Genomic DNA, 26,168 nt, shown 5'->3' on the forward strand with positions numbered 1-26,168 from the left:
ACATGTGCGCTAGAGTTTTCTATAAAACGAGGTGCAAAAGTGTGTTCCACTTTTAGTACACAATTGTTCCAACGATGGGAAGAATCTTCTACCACACGGCGCTAACACTAGTGAGCGTGAGTTTAAGTCTGCATTCCACCTCAGCGCAACAGTTGGGCCCTTTCACCATACCAACGCTTGCTAATGGAGGTGCTTTAGGATTTTCGAACAATTTTTTCAGCGCACTCGTTGATCCACGATCAAGAAGGCTATCCTTCTCGGCTCAAGCTCCACCGATCGGTGTAGATGGCGGATCGACGTCTTCTTTGTCTAGTTTCATTGGAAGGTTTAATAATCCGCTCGCAGGCTTTCAGCCCAGTCAAACAAATGCACTGCCTGTGCAAACACCGTCCATAGCGTCTTTAACGCCATCAAATGTTCCGGGAGTGTCCGAGTTTACCAACATCTTGCGTACTTTTGGTAATGGAATTCCAAGTGGCGTGAATCGCATCCAAGGTGCAGCCAACACGTTCCAAAATCTAGCCACAGATGCTACACGGAGATTCTTAACCCCGTCCAGTGTACGATCATCGTCCACCTCATCTTCAAATCCCTCGGTTCAACAGCTCCCGGGTGTGTCTGAATTTACCAATGCTTTGCGATCATTTGGTAACGCAATTCCAGATGGTATCAATCGCTTCCAGAGTGCATCGAACACGTTTCAAAGCATTGCCTCAAATGCTACAGAAGCGTTCCTAAATCCGTCCGGCGCGCGATCATCAGCTTCATCATCGGTGATCCCCTCGAATCTGCTGCTTCCGGGAGTCCCTCAGTTTAGCAACATTTTGCGATCGTTTAGTAACGCATCGAACACGCTCCAAGGAATTGCTTCAAATGCTACAGAAAGATTCTTAAATCCGTTCGGCGTACGATCATCGTCTTCAACATCTTCACACCTTCCGGGAGTGTCCGAGTTTACCAACATTTTGCAATCAATAGGCAACGGTATTCCACCCGGAATAGGACGCATTCAAAATGCAGCCAGTAGCTTTCAACGTCTTGCTTCGAACGCTTCGCAAACGGCTTTCAATCCAGCTGCTGCCCTAAGTCAGTTTGCCACGCTTGTCCCGAACACCGGACAACCTGCTATAATACCCTTACCTAATGTTAATTTTACATCAAATGCTGAAGTGAGCATTACCGCTGGAAATGCCGGGGAAGACTCGGAAGGCAACGAGGTAGATACTTCCTCAAAGTTAGCAATTGCCCCGCGTGTTGATATTCCTGTAAATCGCAACGATCCTCACTACTACCCCGGTCGGCAGGTGATGGTGCATCTGTTCGAGTGGACCTTTGACGCCATTGCTGAGGAGTGTGAGCAAATCCTAGGTCCTGCCGGATACGGTGGCGTACAGGTATCACCCATCAATGAGTACGTGATCGCACCGAACCGCCCATGGTGGGAACGGTATCAACCGATCTCGTACATCATAAACTCTCGATCAGGTAGTGAACACCAGTTTGCCACCATGGTACGACGCTGTCAACTTGCCGGTGTTCGTGTGTACGTGGATGTAGTCGTGAATCATATGGCCGCAGGAGCGGATGTTCCCTTGTTCGGCACGGCTGGGTCACCCAGCAATCCGGGTGATCGGGAATATCCCGCCGTACCTTACAATCAATCCCACTTTCATCCGGACTGCACCATCCGGAACTATCAAAACGCCACAGAAGTACGCGACTGTGCGCTCAATGGGTTACCGGATCTAAATCAAACGGAACCGTACGTTCAGGATCGTATCGTTGAGTTTATGGATCGGTTGATCGAGCTGGGTGTGGCCGGCTTCCGGATGGATGCGAGCAAACACATGTGGCCGGAGGACCTAGATGCCATCTACAAACGGTTGCAGTTCTTGAACGAAGCTTTTGAGTTTTCAAAGGAAGCGAGACCTTTTATCTACCAGGAAGTGATCGATCTTGGCAGTGAGCCAGTGACGGCGTAAGTTTCATCTTTCCTTCTTTATAGCATCTATTGATCTTGAATTTTAAGCGAGTTTTCTCACAACCAATTTCAGATCCCAATACACCGATCTTGGCCATGTGACCGAGTTTAAGTACTCCCTCTTCGTTGGGCTCATCTTCCGTGGTGCATTGAAAGTTTCCGCACTGGAAGCACTGACCCGCGCCAATGCCACCCAGGTCGGCCTAACACCGTCCGATGCGGCCCTAGTGTTCGTGGACAATCATGACAACCAGCGGGGACATGGAGCGGGCGGTGACTCCATTCTTACCTTCAAAGATGGACAAACGTACATCCAAGCGATCGCTTTCACATTGGCCACCGATTACGGAACCGTTCGGCTAATGAGCTCGTACAACTTTACCGACACCGATCAAGGACCACCGTCGAATGATCGGGCGAACATCTTACCACCCGGCATCAATGCCGATGGCTCTTGCCAAAATGGATGGGTTTGTGAGCATCGTTGGCCAGTGGTCAGGCGGATGGTAAGCTTTCGCAATTTCGTTGCACCAGCACCGCTAACGGACGTGCAGTACTTGGGTGGAACGTTCGCTTTCTGTAGGGGAGCGATAGGGTTTGCGCTGTTTAACGCTGGACAGGAAACGTCTGATGGTATTTGGAGGGCGTGTTTGCCACCGGGCGAGTACTGTGATATCATATCGGGTGAAAGAGACGGAACGATGTGCACCGGAACGCGGGTTCTAGTCGATGGCGATGGAAGAGTTAGCTTAACCGTACCGAGATCCTCTAGCGTTGTGCTTGATTTGCTTAATCGTGTGTCTTAAATATAACACTAAATAAAACATCAATAAGCGACTTTTCCAAATTATACAATCCCAAAAGAGCCTTTTTATTAGTTTTTACATAGTTCACTGTACCAAGCGACGGTTTGCGTTCGTAAAGAGACCGGCTCGAGATACATCTCCAAAGCCACCGAACGTGTTCCTTTGTTCTGAATCGTCTGGAGCGTTTAATGTAGTGCTTTCTTCCCCTTCATCTGCAGAGCTTAATCCGGATCCATCGAATGATCCGGCGGAGGGACTTCTGGTGACCGGATTACGGGTAGTTGCTGCTTGCAATCCTCTATCGGCTGTGGCAAAGCCTTGTCCACCTTGGTTGCCGAATCCGAACGATCTTCCATCGGAACCTCCGAAGGACGCACCATTTCCACCTGCTCCGAACTGGGTGCCTTGATTTCCAAAGCCTAAACGTCTTCCATCAGCGCCAAAGGCAGCTCCAGATGCTCCTTGGTTTCCAAACCCACCAGCTCCAAAACCAGAGCCCGATCCTGTTCCAAACGCACCACCAACTCCACCACCACCGGTCTGTGTTCCCTGATTGCCGAAGCCTAATGGTCTTCCATCGGCTCCAAAACCAGCACCAGATCCTGTTCCCGAGACCGTCTGTGTTCCTTGATTGCCAAAGCCTAATGGTCTTCCATCGGCTCCAAAACCAGCACCAGATCCAGTTCCTGAGACCGTCTGTGTTCCTTGGTTGCCAAAGCCTAATGGTCTTCCATCGGCTCCAAAACCAGCACCAGATCCTGTTCCTGAGCTAGTCTGTGTTCCCTGATTGCCAAAGCCTAATGGTCTTCCATCAGCTCCAAAACCAGCACCAGATCCTGCTCCAAACCCTCCACCTGGTTGTGATCCGAAACCTCTTCCATCAACTCCAACGCCAGTACCGGAACCTAGAGGCCTTCCATCAGCTCCAAACCCATTGCCCACTCCTGTTCCAAATCCTCCATCAACTCCACCACCAAGCTGTGATCCTTGGTTGCCAAACGCTAAAGGCCTTCCGTTTGTCCCAAATCCAGATCCTTCTGTACCACCTAGCGCTGCTTCTTGGCCTCCAGTAGCTACAGATCTTCCATCACCTCCAAATCCTTCCTCAGATCCACCGAAGGCACCGCCTAATCCACCACCGACTTGAGCTCCTTGACTTCCAGCCCCAAGAGAGCGGCCTCCGTCAACTCCAAACACTCCACCAGCACCAGTGGCCGGACCGAATCGTTGTCCGTTGTCTCCAGGCAAACCATTCGGTACTGATAGACTACCTCCGGTTGGGCGGAATCCCATCCCTGTTCCGGCCACATACTGAAGATCATTACGACCTGCCTCGTTGTTGTACGAAAACGATCCACGCACGTTGCCCGCTTGATCGGCCGTTTCTTCCCGCGTTGCGTCCGGTGTTTGGTAGCCAAACTGGTATGATCGATCAACTGGAACATTGCTAGCTCCACCATTGTATTGCACACCGTTTCGATCAATTTCATTACTGTACGAGGGAACATCATTTACAGGACGTGCACCCACTTGCTCCACTGATGCACCTAGAGGGCGAACGGTTGTTGCTGTTCCGTCGAATCCTCCCAACCTGCGACCATCCAACTCGTTAGCACTGGGTTCCGTCGATCCACGCACTACTTGATCACGAGCAGTAGGCTGGGAAGCATCGCCTGCTTCGGTCGTGGCTTTCGGTAAGCCAACAACAGATAGGGAGCTATCATCAGATCCACCTTCAGAACCTGCTCCATCAATGCCACTCCTAGTAGACCAGCTGTTCGCACCAGGTGATCGTTCTACAGACACTGGCAAACCATCCGCTGTTCTTGTTTGCTCATCAGCCGCTCCATCAACCGATGTTGCCGGTATCAGGGGCAATCGTCCCCGCGAGTGTACCGACTGTGGCCCGTACTCATCTGGATTGAGTCCACCAAGGCGTGTGTCACCGATGCTTGAACGTAAATCTACATCCGGCGCTGCGTTAAACGAAAAGTTATGCTTGGCACCATCGTTCTGAAACCCGTACGTTCCCTCCACGTTGCCATTGGCGTGTCCGGTTTCTTCCCGCGCTGAGTTTGGTGTGTAGTACGAGAAGCCGTAGCTACCGTCCGGGTTAATGTGTGCGACGGGTACACGATAAACGTAGCCAACACCGTGCCAGGGCCAGCCACCGGCCGGATACATGTGCGTCATTGGACGACCGGCGTAGGTCGTGGGATGGCGATAGCCGTGATGATATCCACTTGGTCCATATTTGCCGCCAGATCCTCCAAAAGATCCTCCAAAGCCTTGGAACACAGAGAAAGATATAGTGAAATTGCGAATAATATAAAGATAATCATCCCTTACCACTAGTACCAGACGCTACTCCATTGGTGTTGTGAGGTGCAAACTGACCCTGGCCGAAGTTGGAACCACCGAAACCACCCGCCTGACCGTTGTATCCGAACCCACTTCCAGAACCTAAAAGAGAGCAAAGATACATGGGATTACTCAATAGCTACTAGTAAGTTATGAATAATGAATAGAATTACCTGCACCTAAGCGAGCTCCAGAGCCACTACCTCCTACTCCCGCACCTGCTCCTCCTTGTTGAAAACCTGTTCCACCTGCTCCAAGGTCACCGCCGCCAGTTGACACACCTCCGGGAGCGACTGCTCCACCGAGGCCTCTACCATCTCCACCAGCACTCCACTGATTGCCTCCGAAGCTGGCCGCCCTATCAACTCCACTGGAAGCTCCTGAAAGAGAAGTTCTGTTATGAGATGCACACAACGGAACACACAGACTTCCTTCCGGAATGGTACTTCACCTGCACCTGTTTGCCCTTGGCTAGGGAAACCACCACCACCACCAACGCCACCCGCATTCCACGAGCCAGCACTCGCACCAGCTAGACCTTGATTGTTGAGAGTGCTTTCGCCACGACCTCCAAAGTAACCACCACCAGCACCAGCATCACCAGCTCCCTGGTAGTACGAGGCAGGAAGATTCCAGCCGTATCCTTTCGTTGTCAAACTGGCGATGACACCAAACACTATCCAAGCAACCGCAGGATTTTTACTCGCCATGGTGATGAGACGCGCACTGTGTACACCTTCGCAAACACTGTACCGACTGCACTGTTTGCTATGATCATCCGGTTGGGTGTTTTTATAAGCCGCGTTTTTACGGATGTGCGTCGGATAGGGTAGTAGAGAGTCTCGTCTCACTAAAACACATCTCCCGTCTAATAGCGCCCTACCTGAGATGACTTAATACAAAAGCGTGTGGGGTACAAAAAAACCGGTATGATTGAGCCGCTTCGTCGTTGTCATAACCGTGTCAAGTGCTGGCGATATTCGATACTGTGATATAGGACAGTACATTCAACCACCCCCCATCTCATCGTGGTGTGAGTGATACAGAAATAAAACATCCCTCCCAGGCATTCGTCATACCGGGTGGAGGATAATTAACAATCGCCAACATTCTTCAAAGCCGGTTCCGACGACGCATTGCGCATGCAGTGAACGACGGTGCCGGGCACCAGGTGACTCCATGCCGTATGACGCGAAATCCCATCTTCCAGTAGAACACTGGAACAGCTCCGGCTCGATTCCGGCAGTCTGTAATGCTTTGGTTCAAGTAACCAACTGCACCATTAGAACGATAATTGACCCCTCTAGCGGGTCGGGATTGGGTTTGCCTTGCGGGAAAGTTTACACGATTAATCTTTGTGGATCATCTTCGGCAAATGGTGAACCATCAGCTCGGTAGCTTGGTATGGTATAATCTAATAAAGCACTTTAATGATCCCTTTGAACCGTTCGATGAGCATTCGATGAGTAGTTTGTAGCAAAATGAAGCCTTCGGGTGGATTAAGATGGATGGTAGGATGGGCCCGTTTTTCATCCCGGAGGACGCCGTGACATCGCAGTAAATGATTAGGCCTCTCTGTGTAATGATACAGTGTAAGTTTGCTAAAACAATTACTAGAGACTCTCGTTGGTAGCTATCCCGTACCTCCCGGGAGTGGTTTATTGCTGCGCTGAAGTGGTATAATTTAATAATTAAAGACAAAACCTTTCTATCAAGCATCATTTAACAAATTGGGCTTGTAAAATGTGTGCATTGGTTCGTATCGTGCAAGTTCCTGGATGTGAAGGTTAGCGATGAATTAATTTCTATCAAACAATAATAAACGGAACAGGGAGGAGCACAGCACTGTTGAGCAACACTGCGATCAAACCCAATTATGATCGTGTACCACAAAAACGTGTGTTATTTCAACACCTTTCATACTGCTATCTCTGCTTCATCGCCTACTTCCGCTGGCTGGTTGCGATTGGCAACACACATACACCTCGCGCTCATCATGTCAAACGCTTTCATATCTTGTTCGCTTTCATGCTGCATTGAGTCAGTTTTTGCGCGATTGTAAGCGTGTACGAACGAATTGATCGATTAGTTCGCTATTTTTTCTCCCCTTCTTTTCGCCATGTTTACATCTCATTCTTCGAACGGAGGTACATGCTGCCCGATCGATTGTATTCAAATAGCAAATGTGTGAAACAAACATGTACATCTTGTTTTACGCTCCGGCCCCCTCCGCTACAATTAGCAGGAGATCGTTTTGCGTGTAACAAGAGCTGCTGCCACTGTTGAGCATGAAACAGATGAATAGTTTTACATCTGTTGTGCCGTTTGCTATTCTCAATTGAAATGCACGTTTTTGCTGGGTGGAAAACAAATGGGAAGGCAATTAATGCTTGTTCAATGTGTCAACCGGAAAAGACAAATTGGCGTTTAATGGAGGGGAGCGCGTTCAAAAAAGATGATGCTGAACAGTCTGTGAAAAATTGATGGAATTTGAAATGTTGAGTCTTCTGCTTATGCAAATATTTATCAATTTTTTTATTTATCATTTTCTCATAACAAATTGCCTTCAACGTATGTCTTTTATTTTATTTCATCGAAAAAATTGAAGCAAAATTAACAACTTAAAACATATAAAAAGGTGTATCACAAACAAAGCATTTCATAATATTCAGGATTTTCTTTGCTGTTATTAAATTGTACTAAATTTAATACCAAATCAATGAACTTAAATGGATTACGTTAAAAATGGAGTAAAATATGGCAAATCGTTTGCTCTTTCAGATGAATCTTTAAACAAATCATTACATCACAACACTTTTTATTGAAAACAATCCTCTTTCGATCGACCGATCGAGTTTATTTCTATAATACTCATGTGCAATAATTTATTTACATCACTAAAGCTCGCCCCACTATGCATCCCATGCTGTCTACCGCCCATCGTACGCTTTCCGACCGCCCGAACGGTCCGACTTGGCCTGCGCCTGCGTGTCACGGCGCAAAGCGTCACCGGGCGACGGAGCTCGCCCACCGTACGGCAGCAGATCGATGTTCTGTATATGGGCCCGCACGGATGCGCCCGGCGCAAGCCCCACATACCAATCGCCCACGTTCTTGATGATCGTCGAGTCTTTGGCGAAATCGCGCCAATCCTTCTTGCGATCCTCCTCGAGCTTTTTCTGATCGTACGTTACCTCTGGGAAGCCGGAAAAGTCGTTCGAGTTGTACGCGTTCGTGCCCGGGGCCGATTCACCGAAGCTTGGGTAAGGGGCTGGACCGGAAGGGCCGCTCGAGATCGCCACATCGAACGGTCCGGACAGGGAGGGTGTATCGTGATCGTCGTGATCGGACGCGCTTGGTCCCGCTCCCGGTTGCGCTTCGTAGTCGTACTTGGGTGGAAGCAGCCCAATGATGCTGTCCTCCCCATAGCCTCCCAGATCGTGGTCGGTAGGATCGCTGGAGGGGGGATATTTTTCACGAGATGTCTCGCTCGAATCACTCGGTCCCGTAGGTCGATCGGTGGTGGGTGGACGAAGGCTTGGAGAGCTCGTTGTAGGACGCTTGCTGTCAAAGTCTTCCTCGTCGTACCCTTGTCCCGTTGGGCGACTGCTCTCCGGATAGCCGGGAATTCCTGGCTTTGGTCCGTCCGGGTAGCTACTGCCAGCCCCCGATGGTCCCGTTGGAGGATCGTACGATCCACCAGGAGCTGTCGGACGACTCGAACCACCATCATACCCACCGGCGGACGGACGAGCGACATGATCGTACCCCGCGCCGGACGTACCGGGCCGCTCACTGGCAGGTCCCGAGGGAGCCGTCTGATAGGAAGGATTGTTATTGTCACCAATTTCACTCTGCTCCACATGACTAATGCCAAAGTTGGGCTGCTGTAACCGGTGCGTCCCAGCGCCGACCGTGCTCTGGACCACCTTGTAACCGATGCCGGCACCGGCAATATACTGTACCGTTCGCTGCACACCCTTATCGTCCAGATAGGAGTAGGAGCCGCGCGTCACACCGTCCGGACCGGTCGTCTCTGCCCGTCGCTGATCGGGCCCGACAGAGAGCAACCTGCGAGGGAGTGGGAGAAAAAAACCCCAATGCGTGATTAATTGCACTCAAAAACACACCAAACGCTTTCAATTACTCTCTAGCTTACTTGTACTGTCCCGAACCACTCGGTCCACTCTCGAACGCGACCTTGCCGCGAACCTGCTTGTGCGTCTTGTACAGTGGGCTTTCGTACGCGATCGTGTTCGGTGCATCCGGGACAGGGTTCGCTACCTCGTACCCGGTGCCCGAGCCGGCCGAGTAGCGGACGGAGTGCTTCTCTCCCACGTCGTCGATGTACGTGTAGAGCCCGTTTACGCGCCCATTGCTGTCCGAACCTTCGCGCCGCTGGTAGTTGCGTGTTTTGAACTGGAAATCGTAGCTGGGATCATCGTACGGGTCGGCCAGCGGATCCTCCGGGGTGCCGATCGGGCCCCGTTGCACCTGCGATAGGCTCTGCTTGCGGTGGATCTTTGGCCCGCGGGCACGAAAGCTGTCAAATTGTAGCATGAATACCAGTAAGGTACGTTTTTTACGGTTCGGTAGTGTAAGCAATGATTTGAAGCAGTGTGGAAGGAAGAGTTTTGGTGGCAAACATTCTTAGTAGATTTTAAAATTATTAAGTAATTGTTACCTCAAGAAACATGTCTATTGATTTATTGAGGGTTCGTCACTTTGACGAAGGCTTTTGTTTCGAGTAAGCAACTCTAAATAAGAAAATTAATTTCGAAGCATTTTTAAATATTTCTTTGCAAAATAATTCTCTAATTGATTGCAACTGATCGTAACATTAAAGTAAAAATATCAAGAAAAATAATACAAAAATACAATCTGGCCATAATTTATAATTCTAAATCGAATGAATTAAAAACAAGCTATTTTTCTTCAATTTTCCAAAAGCAATCAAATACATTCCATATTGGATTAAAAATGTGTAACTAAAAACCGGGTCTTTAAAATTGATCAAACATTGCTTTTGAAATGGATTATATTGCAACGAAAAAATGCTACAAATGTTGCTTGAGGTTCGTCACTTCTACATGCATTGAAATCTTTTGATGGCTTGTGTACAACTTTACAAGACATAAAAATATTTCAATGCACATAGAAGCGACGAACCTCCAGCATCATTTGTAGCACTTTTCCTCGTCACATAATCCATTGTTGGGCATTTCTTTTTAATTCTATATTTATATTAAAAAATATCGTTCAACAAAATCACCAAAACGACCACTTTGAGCATAATAGGTAACGATTAGAACAATTATATTAGCATTTTTGGGTGCTTAAGCCCATTCTTTGAGAACGCTATTGGACAGTCAAAAGTCAAACATTTGCTATGAAGCCACCATAACAATATCATTATAAAAATGTGCTATGCTCCCTCCATCAACATTGTTTTTAAGATGCTATGGCCAAAAAAAAGAAGAATGAACCAGCCCACCTTCCAACACACACAATTGACCCTACTATTGCACTGTTTAAAAACCCATCCCCAAACGAAGGTCAAGCAAACCCTCGGCTCATAGTGGCCAGCATTCTCACCGCAGAAGCTACAATTCTCGCACACAATCGAGGGCCATCCGACCTCGAAATAATTACGCCTCCTCTTAACGGTGTGATAAATGCTAAATTAGTGTATCTCACTACATGGCCCCCTCGCTGGGACGCGGGACATAAAAATTCAAGTTCATCATTGAGACACCTTTCACCTGGGCCGGTAGGACTTACCCGCGCGGTCCCGCCGTGTAGACCGTTTCCTCGACGCGCCCCGTGTCCGGCTGGCGGCTTCCGTAGCGTCCCCGCACGATCGTTTTCGGGTTACCGCTGGCCGTATGGTAGTGTCCCCCGGGTGTGTCGGAGTTTTTCAGTCTGGTGAGCGTGCATGAATGAATCGGGAAAAAGAAGAGCAAAAACGGATTCGGTGAACGGCACTAAACACTAATGAACGGAGCTTTCCACACTACCCAAACGCAAAGGATCCATCCGAATTGATGTGATTGAAATCCGTCTGATCGGCATACACTGGCAGCAGGTTGATCAGCACTACGCTGACTAATACAAACACTTTCATTTTATTTATTTTTTCTGTTTTGGTCTTATTAGAACACTTTGGTATGTCGAAAGCGCTTTAGATATTTTGCTGTTTGATATTATTTTTTAAACTTATTTTAAATGCACTTTTGTCTTATATTGCACCAAAACTGTACGAGTGTACCGTTGACATATTTCACGATACTAGGTTTATTCCACACACTACAACACACATTGTAACACTTAAAACATTAACTTAATAGTCGTTTTATTCCACTTATTTTCTTATTGCATTAGTTGTTTCCTTCCCGGAGCTGTTTCTGATGCACCACTACTGCCGGATCCGGACTCAGTCGGTCAACTGTTCGGTGCGGCGAAAAATCGCACCTCTTTATATACACTTTGACCAGGGAGGGAACCGGGGTCCACCCTCGCACTAATGGCGCTTTTCCGCCCGACTAACAAAAAAAAAATGTTGAAAAGAAAAATTAAACACCAAACCGCTCGAGAAGGCACCCAGTTGGGGGAGAAGATGAAACAATAAAGATACAAACCTCCCTCGCCCTCGGCTGAGGATGAGGCAGCCGCCGTGTTTGTTTTCGAGCCGGTCGCGCCAACGCGAAACCACGTGTTCGGGGTGGTGCGCGCGTTCCCTTCCCCCCTTTGGCTATGGCCACGAATGATTCTTTTGGCGAGATTTTAGATTAAGGAACAAAGTCAGTCGGTTGCCGCTCTTCCCGCTCGCTCGCTCGCTCGGAGCGTCCACACTGAAGCGGCACGGTGGCACTGCCTTTAAACACGCATGCGCATGCGTGTTGATTATAGATGGTTCTATGACGCGTTTTCTGTGCCAGTGCCAGTGCACCTCGGTGGCGGCAGCACCAACACAATGGACCGACCTGGCGACGTACGAAGCTGGCCGTACGATCGGGCACATTCCCAGCCCAAATCTAGCGGCCCCCTGCTAGGGTGTTAAGCGGTCGGTGGTGTTAAGATTCGGGCTCGCTGCTCGATATCGATCTTTTTTTTTTTTGCTTGCGACTGCTTTGAGCATATGATCGAAATGTAGGGAAAAGAGGGTAGGAGGGAGGAACATTGTACAGGTCATGATTTTTGCATGAATGCGCTTTTTTTGCGTTAAGTGTGCCCGTTTGGGGATGACGAGCGGTGGGCAGTGGTGTGTTTGTGTCTGTTTTCATTCATAAAATGTTTATCTTTATGCGCGTGCGGTCACTTCCACGTGAGGTTGTTGGTTAGTGATGATGGTTGGATTGGAAGCTGCAAAATGAACTGTTTTCTGGAAGAGGAATACACTTCATTTTTTTGGATATTTTGTATTTTGTACATCAGCTTTAAAGCAATTTGTACTAACTTCCTTATTTGAACATATTTACTTCTTAATAATAGTCTAGTCAATAAAGAAGTTATCGACTTTCTAATCTGTTTTCTGAGTCAGTTCCAAATCTCAACATTATTCAACGCTTCATACTGTTTACATCAAACTTATATTACTGTTTGTTTGATTGTAAAGTAGTCATGTTTGTTGAAAAGTACCTCAAAGTACTTAATTAACATTTATACATTTAGTTGGATTATCCTGCTGCAATATCATACCTCGAGCTTCGGATTGGGAACATAGAGGCACTTGCTTCGATGTCCATCTGCATCTGGACCACATTTGTAGTAAGAAATAACTATCTGCCAACTATATGCCATTACACACAGAATAAACAACAGATTTGAGTTGGGAATAATTAATCATTCTTCAGTAGTGCTGCATGTCTTACAAGCTCAGAACCCATGCCATATCGTAGTTAGGAATTAACTGTAGAATAAACCGATAGGTTCAATGACCAGCGTTGAGGGATTTCTGAATTGAGAATCGATCTAATAAAATATCGGTCCGTTCTGCTTATAGGGAGTTTCAGCGGGTTTGATACCATTGATATTCCTCTTTTTGAACTCCTTGTGACGTTATGTTATAATTTGTCATATAGAAAATTAATGGTTAAATTTATAACCTCATGCCAAAAAGAGTCCAGCATGTATCTCGCCTGTATCCAAAACCTTGTAATTTAAATCCTCTTAGAGTACAATATAGCTTCTGTTAGGTCGCGTCAAAATGGCTCTTTAATTCTGTCAATTTAAATCCCAAAACACACATGAAATCATCGATCACAGCGCGTAATTTAACGCTACCTGTTTCGTCGTCATCGACACCGCATACAACCTGCTCCATACATATGATAAATAGAGGCACCCGACACGAAGAAGCGTCAAAACTCTAACCAGCAGACCAGCCCGACTAAGATGATTCCTCTACTTCCATTGCTTGCCACCCCGTCATCCCGAGATACAAGTCAAGGGCAGCCATCATAATGAAGCGCTGGTGCGCTCATGGGCGGAATTTTTGCGTCTTCAATTGTTTCCACGCGATCGCGATCGCGATCTTACGCTTTACGACAGCCAGCAGATCGGACGTGTACCCCGCGTTCTGAGCGGGTTCATGCTGCAAGAGATTCTGTGCAAAATTGGTAGAAGATACAGAACCAGAAACCATGACCCACAGCACGAAGAGTGGCTCGCGTGCCGCCGCCATCACGTTCGGCATTGGATCTTTTCGTCGGATTGTCCGATTATTTTGGCAGGATTTCCTCCTTTTGGCGGTGGTTCGGGATTAAAATGATTGATAGCAGCAGTGAGTAGCCAAAAACGACAAGGCTCATGACACAGTCCCCTCCCTCAGTTTGGCAGGGCGACTGACCAAACAATGGTCCCCCGAAGACAGACGCGCGACTTTCGCAAGCGTTCGTACGCTCGGAAGCTGGTGATTTGACGTTGCTGTGGTTGGGCGTTGATTTTGGTTAGTTTTCCACCATCCGGATGGATGGAACCGTACGCGGGTTGCAGGCTATTGCTGAAGCTCGGTTTTCAGACACCGTGTAGCATTACTGTTTCTGTAGTTGCCATTTGGGAATGCCATGTCGAGCCCGTGGAAGGGCGGTGGTGGGCGTTACTTGTTATTAAAATCAGCTGATGATTTATGACTACGAACCGATCCTAGCATGAGATGCAACTGAGCCCCAACCGGACGTACCGGACGTGAGCGATGAAGATTAGGTACGGTGGGATATGGATACTGGGAGGAAGCGGCTAGTGCTAGGCATTCATTGAGGTCTTCAACGTACAACACGATTATAATGACAAAATTAGCACCTGAAAGTGATAGAATCTTGTTGACACAGAATGATCATAAGTTAGGAGGCTTTTTGGTATGATCATAACGAAACATTGTTGTAAATATCAACAAGTCTTGCAAATAACTTTGAATTTTTTTCATCAGTTCGTCAATTTCGTACAACAAGTAGATAAATCGTTGTTTTAATATAGAGTTCTACTTACAATTTTGCACTCCAATCACGTTTCTACGATTGAAATGATAACAGAGATAATGCAAGAATAATTTACCCGTTCTCCAATGCTCACGTGCTGAAACAACGCACATATGTTAACGCGTGTTTTGCGGACTCGAACGCGTGAAGATCACTAGCGCATGCGTGATCATTTGATATCAGCAACGGAATGAAATAAGGCTGATGAATTTTTGAATTGTTTTTAATGTGCTTGATAATTAAATCACATGGCGCATGCCTTTATTGGATAGCATCTATCAATGAGCAATCTGTTCGTGTTTGCTTTTCTTTATTCGAAATATTTGAAGAATGAGTACACAGGGTTTGCATCAAATATTTATATTCCTAGATCATGTGTGATGTTTGTGCTAAAAAACTACAGTTTTGTGTCATTGAGTTCTAAAATTTAAGTTTATTTGTGTGTTCCAATTATAGATGATCTGAATTTCTGGTAAAGATTGTAAATGAATCCTACCCAGCACCGCATTTGTATCATCTCCAACTAACTCGATGATACTCTTTGCCGGAAGGATTTAATTGGATAATTTTCCTCCCTAACCAAGCATAAACCGATCACTATCTGGACGATCTTTCGCCGCCGTACAATGTCACATTTTATTACCAGCTTGCGAAACGCTGAACGCTACCATTCCCAACATTTAGACGCAGGCTTAGGCATAGCGACACTGCACCAGCGGGCCTGACCATTGCCACCGTTCTTTCGGGCACTTTATTGGACGATGACAAATTGCTGACCATGTGCGGCTCTGTTCTACAACAGCCACAACAGCGTGTGAACAATAGTGGTAACCGCCGAAATGCAATTATGTGTGTCGGATGTCGGATCGTAATCGGTTGAGCTCTTCGGGTGTACCCGTTGTGTACCCGCGTAGTGCACCGCAGTTCTTTGCCAGAGATTGTTTACTTAGCTGCGCGAGAATGGCAAGCGACCATTGTTCCATCAAGCCACACGGACACGGCCCTGAACGGTGGCGGTTCTTGAGGAAGTGGTTTACTATGTGTGTAGTAAAATTTTGTTCCTTTCTTTCCTGTGTTGAAACAAGCATCTCGAACTGTGGATGAGCTTAAATGTCATCACAAAACAAAGGGAAGGGTGATGTGAGAAATAGAAACACAATTTTAATAAGAATCCTAAAATCGAATAATTTTTAAAAATTTTACTAATTTTGATAGTGTTTACTGATTTTTAATATTGAAGAAGATGATCTTCTTAAAATTAAGAACAATCATTCCCTCAATTGATAAACAGTATCATCACCCATTCATAATAACCATCCACCCATTCAACGGAATTTGCATGACCCGCTGCTCACTTAACATGCTTCCTTATGCGTGGAACTGTCTATTTGATTTAACATTGTCTGGCCATGCCCGAGTAAGCTTCTGGGTCGTCTTAAGTCACAAGCTTATTAGCATATTTACTGGCCACTTGGCTGTGATGATCGTGTACTTCTGGTTGAAATACATCTGCTGTTTCCATTTTTCCCTCCAAAAGATGCCATAGAGATCTGTTCAACAAACCCGGAAAATCATTAACGAGCACCTTTATCCGAGCAGACAACTCCGCTGTGACTGTTGTCTCTTGTACTTCCTGGTAACTGAAGACCTTTTTCGGGGATACATCTGTGTCCGTTTTGTGGGGGTGTGTGTTTAGGTTTGAGTTAACTTATACATTTATTTTCCCATACAAACGACATAAAATCACATTTCTTTTCTTCCATTTTTGTTCGATTCGATTAAATTACATCTTAAAAATAGTACTAATCTACTGTCGTCTTTAGTTGGATGTCGCACAAGTGCAGGAAAAAAGTAATATCTCCCCATTTGTTCGGTGTATCAAGCACGGTCATTCGCCTTTAATGATCATCCTCCGTTTGGCCACTGCAGTAGTCCGTAATCATGTCCGAGATGCAGTCAAACACGTCGAACGCAACTTCGCACTGTTCAAAGTTTTCTAAAACATCAAACAGATTTGGCAAGAAGCAAGATGATTTGTTAGCTTGCAGCTGATACACGCCACAGCGCGAATTTTCTCTTACCAGCGGCATCGTTGCGTTTGATCTGATACTTCTTCGACGTGCCCTTGAGACATCGATCAACGCCCCGGAGCGTGGCCATGAAGTAGCCCTGCTCATTCACACCGTCCGTGTACAGGCTGACCAGCCCGTCCAGCGTTGGCCAACCGTTTTTATCGATTGCGTTGTTTTTCCGGTACACACACTGCATCAGACACTGTGAAAGGAGGAGAGTTTAAAAACAAAAAAATTCGATGAAAGCATTAATGGATCTTTTTTTCATGTATCAGTTTATATTATGTCACAAGCGACTCTTACGCCAGCAATCCATTTGTCCTCGTGCGAAACGATCGTTGGGTGGGAAAAGTCAAGCCCGCCCTCATCGCGCTTGCGGCGATCATGCCACTGTCCGTGCTCGGCGGTGAAAATTTTCAACGCATCCTCAATAAGGCTCGATTTGATCTCTTCCTGGCACTGGTGGATGACCATATCCACCTTCTTCGAGACGTTCGGTTTTGTTAGGCAACGCTTCTGGAACAAAACGGGAAATAAATAAGATTGATTAGTTAAGACAGAACTTTAAATAAGACATATCACACAAATCCTTAGGTTAATTAAATCATGCTCATTTTAAAGTGTTACTACTTTGTAAAAATAATAATTAGTAATTTTCGAAGGTTTTTGATTTATTCATCTGTTGTATTCAGCTTGTACTGCTTAGTAATACGTAGCCTTTGTCCAATTTTCAACGAGTCAAATGTATTATATAGTGAGAGTTATCCCAGCCGCACTGTAAAGGCTTCGAGAACCATCTTCTGCAAGTCAACTTTGGATGAGATATCCTGATCCTGATATATGCTAATAATATAGGCATTGGTCGGCGGTCTCCTATGTCGCTGAAGCCTGCCTAGAGATCGAATAGCCGATAGAGAATCTCAAAATTATACAGAAACCAGGAAAAGACCAAACTAATGGTGGCACCACTGACGACTTGTCTAACGAATTCCGAATTAAATAGGAGGAGTAGTTCAAGATTTAATCCATCTCGTGTTAATACCATGAAAGCTGAGTTGCGCGTAAGGATGCCGGCTGCTAATCGGTCATTCCTGAGGTTTTAGTAAGCAGTGTAATTCAAAGAACCGTAGGACCGTAATCGTTTTCCAATGCCCCTGCCCCAGACTGTGCAGATACTTCAGAGTGCCCATATTAAATAACGTATCAGCTCATACAAGACGAAGCGTAAGCCGTTGTAAAGACTGTCTTTACCCGTATACGATGTAGCTACCATGTATAATACCAACATGAACACATATGACCATGTACAACATTAATAGTGATTATGAAGAAGCAACTACTAAATACAACATTTCTCCAAAACTACTGACAACAGCAGCCTGAACAAGCAGCAGACCTCAACATGCTTCAAACAAACGCATGACAGAAACAAACAGACACGAGACGCGCACTACTACATAATAGCACCAACAACGATGTAAATGGTTGCGTGCAATCACTACCGGTTTATGATCACAACGCACCCAAGAGAAACCATGCATCTCTCCCGTGCATTTTTGTACCAAAAACAAGAGTTTCACACACGGTTGACGCTTTCCTCCCTAGCAAAAACACACTCACCAAACTAGTTTTGCGCATTTTTTTGTACTACCACTGCCAAGTCACAGTGACAACGTACCATTTTCGCATATACATCTGCCTGTCACCGCTTCCTGCCCAGGGGAGCAACGAAACACGAACGAAAACGAAACCTGTCTTACGCGATCGGTCTAAATGATGGATCCTTCCTTTGCGCTCTGGCGGTACGCGGTCGATTAAGAAAGGGGGATTTTGACGAATTTCGCTATCCTTCAGTATCATCGCAAAGCATCATACTCTCCGCATGATGTAATGTTGATTGTCCAACACAGTTCACGGTGGTTCCTATACGAGCAAATGCATAATGTTGTGAATGTGCATTGGTTTGGACTTTCGTTTTTGACTGTTAAATTGGGTGATTTTAGTTTGTACTCAACAAGACAATAAATTCAAACATCCACAGTGTCCTTCGTGGGGAGCAAAACCATGCGAAAGTAACCTTCAGCACACTGGGCAACACACCTTTACCATTTCACTATCATCTAAACCGCACTGGTCAAGGTGAGTCGCTTCGTTGAGCCACCGCCACCGTTGTCTACCGGTAAATGCAGCGGATCTAAAGACAGTGACGGTTCAACCGGTGCCAAGGTTGTTTCCAATATTTTCGAACCTAGTTGCTAGGGTTAACTGTTGCGAAGGGGGATTTCGGCCAACGCTCAGGTAATCATAATAAAGATCGCACACATGTGCGCGGGCCACACACGCGTGGTTTGCATAAATATACATACGCAAACGGGATGACCATTAGCAGCAGCAGCAGCAGCAGCAGTAGCAGTACCACCACCACACAGCGGGCAAAATAGGTGGCCCAGAAGATGCGTTAAGGGTTTACGGTTTACAGAGGTGGGGTGGTTGTAACGAACCAGCCAGTGGCACCGCCACAGACGTAAGACCTTGCACGGGCATGGCACATGCTTCACATGCGGCAAACGCGATTGACTTTGAAAATAAAACGGTTCGCCAGCGGTAAACGGAAAATGTGTTACGACAGTAAAATTCGAGGAACCGTATCCGATTCCGTTTGCTGTGCGATTAACGAATTCACTGGTGCTGGAAAATTGGTGGAGAAAGGAAAATCACGCAAGAAAGGTTGGAATCGGTCTGGGAATTGAGGTGGAAACCTCGTTAGGTGATACTTTGCTCCTAGATAACATCTGTGATTTTGAGTGTTTAATAGTGATGTTATAAGATGTTTTAGAAAAAAAACGGGAGAATTACGTTTCCAATAGATTAAAGATTACTTAAACCCTTAGAATTTCAAATGTTGCAAAGACAACAGACAACATTTTAACATTTTGTTAGTACTCGATTTTTGTACCAAAAATTCAACAGAACTTGTGTGCACTTAGATATAGTACAAAAAAAATAAACTAAAAACTAAAAATAAAATATCAAATATAAGAAAACAAAAACATATAATTGATAAAATATTATCTACATGGTTTAGGAATTAATCATGGTTAAATATATCAATTGATAAGAAAACATAACATGAAGAAAGTGTACTTAAATATAGTACTAAAAAAGGGAAATACTACTTAACTATGCAACACGACATGAAAAACCCAACACAAAAATTGGAATAAACAACAGAAAAACAAAAACCATTAAATGATCCATCAAGGTAAAAAGAAATGATCAACAATAATTGAAAACAATACAAACAGCACTATTAGCAGTACTAAAACATAATTATGCTACTTAGTAATTTAATAAAGAAAAGACAAAAGCAAAAAACACTACTGCAATATTTCGGAATAATAAAACCGACATAATATCTCCTCAAAAAGAACCAATAATACAAAAGACCCACGTTTAAGCTACTTCACACCCCGAACAGTTTCAACAAATGACAATGAAAATGTCATAAAATGCACCGTACGCCCATAACAAAAAAACAGAAAACCAAAAATCCACCAATTGTGCAATCTCTCTCTTAGCGACCTCGTGCACCCCGAAAAATATACACAAAAACACACACGCGCGCGCACACACGATGCATTACACATTACAACCGCCACGCAGTTGCATAATGGTGCCACCGCACTCGTAGACGCTAAATTGAGGTAAGAAAACGACCAAATAAAACACTTCGAACACTCACTTTCGGTGCATCGGCCCCGACCGGGTGCAGCAGCATCAGTACGCTGCTGCAAGCAATGACGGCCACCGTGCTGGCCCACATGGAGTACTGCCGCCTCATCACTGCCGGTACGTTGAACTTTACCACACACTGCACCACGGAACAGTTTTGGCACTGTTGGCGTTTCCCACTGTTGACGTGCCCGCTGCAGGCAATTAAAATGGACAGAGTTCCAGCGGCGTTTTGGAGGAAAAAAACACACACACTTTCTCACTCTCTTTTACTGTGCACTGCACTTTTACTGCAGACGATCACACACGATCAGCCGGAGGCAGAAGCACGCACCGGAGTGTCTTCGAGCAGGGTGAACCTTCCGGCGTGGACTCACGATTACGAATGACAGACCGGCGAACACATCCTGGCCAGCGTGCCAGTGCGACGGGTTAACAATTTCACTTTCAACCGTTAATCCCCACACACATGCGTGTGTATGTGTGTCTTTTTTGGTGGTGGAGTACGCATTTGTGCACGACACGTCGTAACGCAGTCGGTTCGATTTGCTCTGCGGAGGCTTGTTTCTTTGCACCCACCCCATCGATCGTTCGCGATCGTATGGAGAAACAGCTATGGAGTGGTGACTGAAACAGCTGATCTGTCTAATTTGGAAGGTTGACTCAATCGTTCCGTATGGAGGGGGAGGGAGGATGGGGCCAATGCAAAACGCACTACTAACAAGCACACCGATCGCGGACCGGGGACGGAATGGTGAGGATCGAAGACAGCATCCCTCAGTGAGGGGATGGGCTCATCTTTGTACAAATTAGGAAAGGTGGTTTGCAATTCTGCTTCACCAGAGAAGCCTTGGAGCTGGAGAGCCTACATGACAAGCCCGTACGCAGCGCGATGCGCACGAGACACTGTTGCGTTTGCGGTCGCGTACGCGCCAGACGGTGCTGGGTTTGATTAGATATTGCGCGCAGTTGCAATTATTGGCGTTGTTTTATAACACCCAAGTGTGTTTGTGTGGTGCTGAGGAAATCCTGAAGATGGTTATTTTTAGCTTCTTCGCATTGGCGACTCGCTGATGACAGATCGGACGAAGAGTGGCGGGAATTCACTTTCTTCTTTTCCAAAAACGCGCACCTCAACGGTGGGATCAATTGAATGGCGTGCTTGGGTAAGTGAATAGGTGTTTGAGACAGCGTAGGGGGCTAATTATTTGATATTGGCCAACCGTTAGGTAGGATTTTTCAAACTACCAACCGATGCAACTTGTGCAACGGATGGTGAGGATGCTTCGTTGTTGCATCAAGTGCAAATTTGCAATCAGTGTATTTTCTTATAATGTGATTTCAATATTAATTTAATAATGTTTTGAAATTGTTGATAAAATAGATAAAATGTATTTTTTGTGTTTACAACATACATTTTATGAAATATCTTAATTACATAATTCTTCTGATGTACAGTGTTTATATAATATATTCAAACTTATTGTAGTGCCATACAATATTCGTTAAATATTTTGATTAACTGTTACAATAGCACTTTTTTGTAAAATATGTTAAGAAACTTTGAATCTTTGAAGAAAACTTTGTTCGAAGCAGACTTTTCAACACTTGATCTTTCAGGCGATCGTAGAAACCCTGAAAACGTTGGAGTTTAGGAGCCTTACCTTGGGTAGGGGGATATAACTAAAATCTTTAAATAAGAAAACGGTTGATGTAGGAAGTCTTAGGAAGGCATAGTCTTATCCAGACAGTCGGAGTTGGTTCTATTTATACTCAAAAGATGTTATGAGTTTCGTACATTTGGTTTTGGAATGTGTTTTTGTCCCAATTAATAGTTATATATATGAGGTGCAATTTATACATTGTATCGGAGTGTGCTATCTTTTATTATGTGCCTACGCCCCATGAATGTGGAGATGCTATTCTAATGCCCAGCACTGTAGCTAATCAGCTATAGCGAAAACTACAAAGCTTGAAGCGAAAGTACTCCAAGAATAATACATTCTTTCAACTTTGTTTACCCAACGATAAAGGCTGCCACTTTTTAAGCCCACGGTTTTACTGCGAACAGTACGATCCGCTCCCAAGAACCATGCTGATGTAACGATGCATTGACTTCTCAATGATTCATCAAGAAGAGAAGAGCTGACGGCTTGGCGTTTAATCGCGTTTATGGTATCAGTATCCATGAGTGTATTTTCCTGCAACACAGCTGAGAACGGATGTGTGATTTGATTCAGTAACGTCATACCCCTAATATGGAGCTGTCGTGTTCGGTTTGTTCGGAGCTTTATGTGCCTACCGTGCATGTGGTCATTACACCGTGCGGCCATATGTTTCATAACGATTGTATCCTGCCGTGGTTAGAACGGTGAATGCTTGTGACATATTGTGTGCGAAACGATGTGCTAAAATCGGTGCCCACTTTTTTACAGATCCCGAACGTGTCCGGATTGCCGAACGGAATGCAGTGCTTCAGGACTGACCAAAGTGCATTTCAATGTGACAGCACACCTAGAAAGGAACAATGCAATGCTGATGGAAAAGCTGGACAATATAACGTTGAAACTTGGTGAAGCATTAACAAAGATTGAACAAACGACAGACACGTGTAAGGAGAAGCAGGACATGTTGAGCGACACCTTGCAAACGGTACTGGTTGAAATGCGTACGCAGAATACGGGCATTCGTGATCTGGAGCATAAGATGGATGAGTGTACAATGGGGCTGGGAGATTTTATGACAAGTATGTTTGATGCTAAAGAGTAATACTAAGATATCCAAAGATTATTTAGATAAAATTATCAGCTGTACTTGTAATAGTGCAGCTTCTGCAACGATGTGCTTTTGTACTTGCTTTTGATCATACTTTCTTTCATCCGATTCACGTTGTTTTTGTGTGGCAAAATATCGAAACTGTCCGATGGGTGTCCGTTTTCGCTGATGGAACGATGGTATACAGGACCCTATACAGTTTATCTCAAGAGCTCGGCACACCTTTACAACTTGTAATGAATCAATGCCGGCACTATGCTAGAAATCGTTGGTGTTTGACTTTTGGGACTTATATCTTAGTGTTTATATATCAGCAAATATATATAAAGAAACACGAGCCAGATCGTGTGGGCATAGGATTAACAGTGATATGAAAATGAGAGATTTTGGCTACGCCTTATCATTCGTTATCTACCAATGAGCGAACAAAGATAAGCAAACTTGCCGATAAGTAAAGGTTAAAATCATAGATATGTGTTATCATCTCTTATCGATAAGTAAAACAATAAAAATATCACACTAGAAAGTGCTACACTTCAGTACCTCAGTGAGACTCAGTGCCGCTCCATTCCCAGCGCTAGCTGTATATCGAGCATAAGTGTCTTGTTGCGCGAAACTGGTGGCGGAAGTTTGATTTCTTCATTTAATTTGTACAACTAATATGGAGTTATCGTGTAGTGTTTGCTCTGAGTTATATGTTCCTGAGGCTCATGTCGTCAGTACACCATGTGGCCACATGTTTCATAACGATTGTATCCGGCAGTGGTTAGAACGGTGAAAACTTTAGCAAACTAGTATAATCGAACGACACGGCGTACCATAATCTGGACCTTTCTTTGTTGTTTTTACAGATCCCAAACATGCCCCGATTGTCGGGCTACATGCATTTCAACGAAGCTGATTAAAATGCATTTCAATGTGACAGCTCATCTCGCACGTCCCACCAGCCAAAGGAATAATGCCGATGCAGTGCCGATGGAATCGCTGATGGACAACATTACAATTAAACTTAGTGAACTGGAAGACGCATTAAGAAGAATAGAACAAAAGACAGAGCAAAGTAATGAGAAGCAAGACGTGCTGAGTGTCACTGTACACGGTTTAGTGGATGAAATACGAATGCAAAATACGGTTATTCATGATCTCGAGAATAAGATGGATTTGTGTACAGTGGGGCTGGGAGACTTTCTGACCAATATACTTGACTCTTCCTAGTATGGTTAGGTTGTGAAAACAAATTTTAACGATAAAAACAAACACTTGTGATGTGATAAAAAGCTGTGTAAAAATATGTGTGCACTGTTTTGGTTCATCTTATCTTTTCGATCCTATTCAATTCGCGGTAAAGGAAAATTTTTATTTTTCCTGTTCAAAGGGAAAAATACCACAAATTTCTCGTTAAACGTAGTCGAATTTAAAACAGCCAACAAACCACTCTCAATATTGAATCCTAACCCAACAAGATAAGGAAATTCCTAGTAGATGATATCAAAAATACCAACGAATGGAACTTTGTATAGACTATTTTACGGCTCTACTGAACTTAGGTATTGTGAAATTTTCCATTTTTGGTTATTATTCGCCAAAATATCGTTCCTAATCTTTTTCTCGCTAAGGGCTTGATTCCGAGAACCATTGACTGAAATCATTTCTAGAATCGACGATTTTATAGGTAAAGCTCGACTGCTTAGGTTCCGTAGGTGCAACGATTCCAGTAGGGGTAAGGCACTCCGACCCGTTGGCGATGTTAGCTTGGGTCGGAATCGAACTAAAATAGGTTCAGTACGCAAGTGATGCAAATCAACTAAACGACCGACTAAACGACTAAACGGGATCTAAATGGCTCAAGTTCTCAACCTAAAAGGAATCTAAAAAGACTTCGTTTTACAGAAGATAAACGACTGACTGCATTCTAAAAATAGCAACAACAACAAAACATGGAGACACCATCTGTTGATAGGATAGCCACACAGTGGAACTTTCTTCGCGTTGAGTGGGTCGGAGTCATGCATTTAACAATTTAGTAACATTTCACTGGCGTGATGTAAGCGATGGTCCAAAGGGAATAATTTTTGCGTATTTAATATTCGTTACAGAAATGTTTGCTCCATAAATCATTACAATCCAGTGCTTTGTTTTAGAATTAATCAGATAATCAGTTTTTTTTTTAAATCCAAAACGATGAGTTAACGCAAATATCAAATAAAAATCCATTTCGAGTTGTTTCGCGGCTGCAACGAATAAAAAATCGAGCAGTTATTCCACATGCACGTGGAACAGACACTTTAGCACCCGGGTCCGCCTGCTTTACAACGACTGTGCAGAAACAAACCACACCGTGTACACGCGCTGACAGCGCCCGCTTTCAAAAGACGGGAAAAGCAAGAAGAAAACGTGCAACTGTCACTTTCCGCGTAAAAGAAGCAGAAGTTTTGTGCGTGCGTGCGTGTGAGGTAAAGAAAAAGTTCCCTCTGCAACTTACTAGACCACACTTTTACGTTAATTCTGCAAGTATATTTAGATTGTTAGGCTACTAATAGATGTTGAAAAAGATACCCTTTTTTACACGGTGCGTGTGTGCGTGTGGCTGATTTGGTTTCGCTGCCAAACTCTGGTCGAAACTCCTCGGTCCCATTATGTAATGGAAAGCTGGTGCCGGAAAAGGATAATCGGCTGCGAAACCATGTGTCCTTGTCCCTGCGGCTGTATGCACCAGATTTGGGAAGCGAAGAGGTAGTAGTAACGCTGTGTGCGTGCATGTAATGTACGCGCAGTGCAGTGCAGAATGTGGGCCAGTGTCGCAGCGCCGCCTGTGTTGCACCGTGTGGGTAGCGAAGGCCCCGCCTGTGGTGCAATTGATTCACATTTCACCGGCTGATGAAACCGTGGCTTCGTGGCAAGCACGGGCGACGACTTCCCCGCTCCATCCCCGTGTAGAGCAATCGAGAACAAAACGAAGAGTGCA

At 45.1% G+C, this 26,168-nt stretch overlaps 4 protein-coding genes across 7 annotated transcripts; 2 read left to right on the forward strand and 2 right to left on the reverse strand.

Moving 5' to 3' along the window:
• Positions 1-39: 39 nt before the first annotated feature.
• LOC120893550 (alpha-amylase A-like) lies at positions 40-2,833 on the forward strand. The gene is made up of 2 exons (XM_040295506.1): positions 40-1,978; positions 2,055-2,833. Exons 1-2 carry the CDS (start codon positions 75-77, stop codon positions 2,785-2,787), a joined length of 2,637 nt encoding a protein of 878 aa, XP_040151440.1. The 5' UTR covers positions 40-74; the 3' UTR covers positions 2,788-2,833.
• LOC120894800 (uncharacterized PE-PGRS family protein PE_PGRS54-like) lies at positions 2,820-11,588 on the reverse strand. Its single transcript, XM_040297626.1, has 8 exons — positions 11,166-11,588; positions 10,930-11,070; positions 9,308-9,691; positions 8,082-9,219; positions 5,600-6,041; positions 5,322-5,528; positions 5,137-5,250; positions 2,820-5,075 (listed from the first exon to the last, which is right to left on the reverse strand). Exons 1-8 carry the CDS (start codon positions 11,270-11,272, stop codon positions 2,872-2,874), a joined length of 4,737 nt encoding a protein of 1,578 aa, XP_040153560.1. The 5' UTR covers positions 11,273-11,588; the 3' UTR covers positions 2,820-2,871.
• A 4,733-nt stretch (positions 11,589-16,321) lies between these two features.
• Positions 16,322-20,970, reverse strand: LOC120897689 (general odorant-binding protein 70). Of its 2 annotated transcripts, none has more exons than XM_040302720.1 (4): positions 20,439-20,970; positions 17,000-17,209; positions 16,706-16,898; positions 16,322-16,620 (listed from the first exon to the last, which is right to left on the reverse strand). In XM_040302720.1, the coding sequence occupies exons 1-4, from the start codon at positions 20,535-20,537 to the stop codon at positions 16,523-16,525; spliced, it is 600 nt and encodes a 199-aa protein (XP_040158654.1). In that variant the 5' UTR covers positions 20,538-20,970; the 3' UTR covers positions 16,322-16,522. The 2 variants fall into 2 exon arrangements, with proteins under 2 accessions (XP_040158654.1, XP_040158653.1); XM_040302719.1 differs by having other exon boundaries at positions 17,000-17,212; positions 20,439-20,960.
• A 1,527-nt stretch (positions 20,971-22,497) lies between these two features.
• On the forward strand, positions 22,498-24,727 carry LOC120897554 (E3 ubiquitin-protein ligase TRAIP-like). 3 transcript variants are annotated; one of them, XR_005738545.1, is made up of 3 exons: positions 22,498-22,799; positions 22,864-23,977; positions 24,055-24,727. XR_005738545.1 is itself a non-coding variant. In XM_040302529.1 (2 exons), the coding sequence occupies exons 1-2, from the start codon at positions 22,687-22,689 to the stop codon at positions 23,195-23,197; spliced, it is 447 nt and encodes a 148-aa protein (XP_040158463.1). In that variant the 5' UTR covers positions 22,515-22,686; the 3' UTR covers positions 23,198-24,727. The 3 variants fall into 3 exon arrangements, 1 of the variants encoding a protein (XP_040158463.1); XR_005738546.1 differs by having other exon boundaries at positions 22,864-23,968; XM_040302529.1 differs by having other exon boundaries at positions 22,515-22,799; positions 22,864-24,727.
• Positions 24,728-26,168: the final 1,441 nt, after the last annotated feature.

This window comes from Anopheles arabiensis, chromosome 2 (genome assembly GCF_016920715.1).
Source record: "Anopheles arabiensis isolate DONGOLA chromosome 2, AaraD3, whole genome shotgun sequence".
Taxonomy (NCBI): Eukaryota; Metazoa; Arthropoda; class Insecta; order Diptera; family Culicidae; genus Anopheles; species Anopheles arabiensis.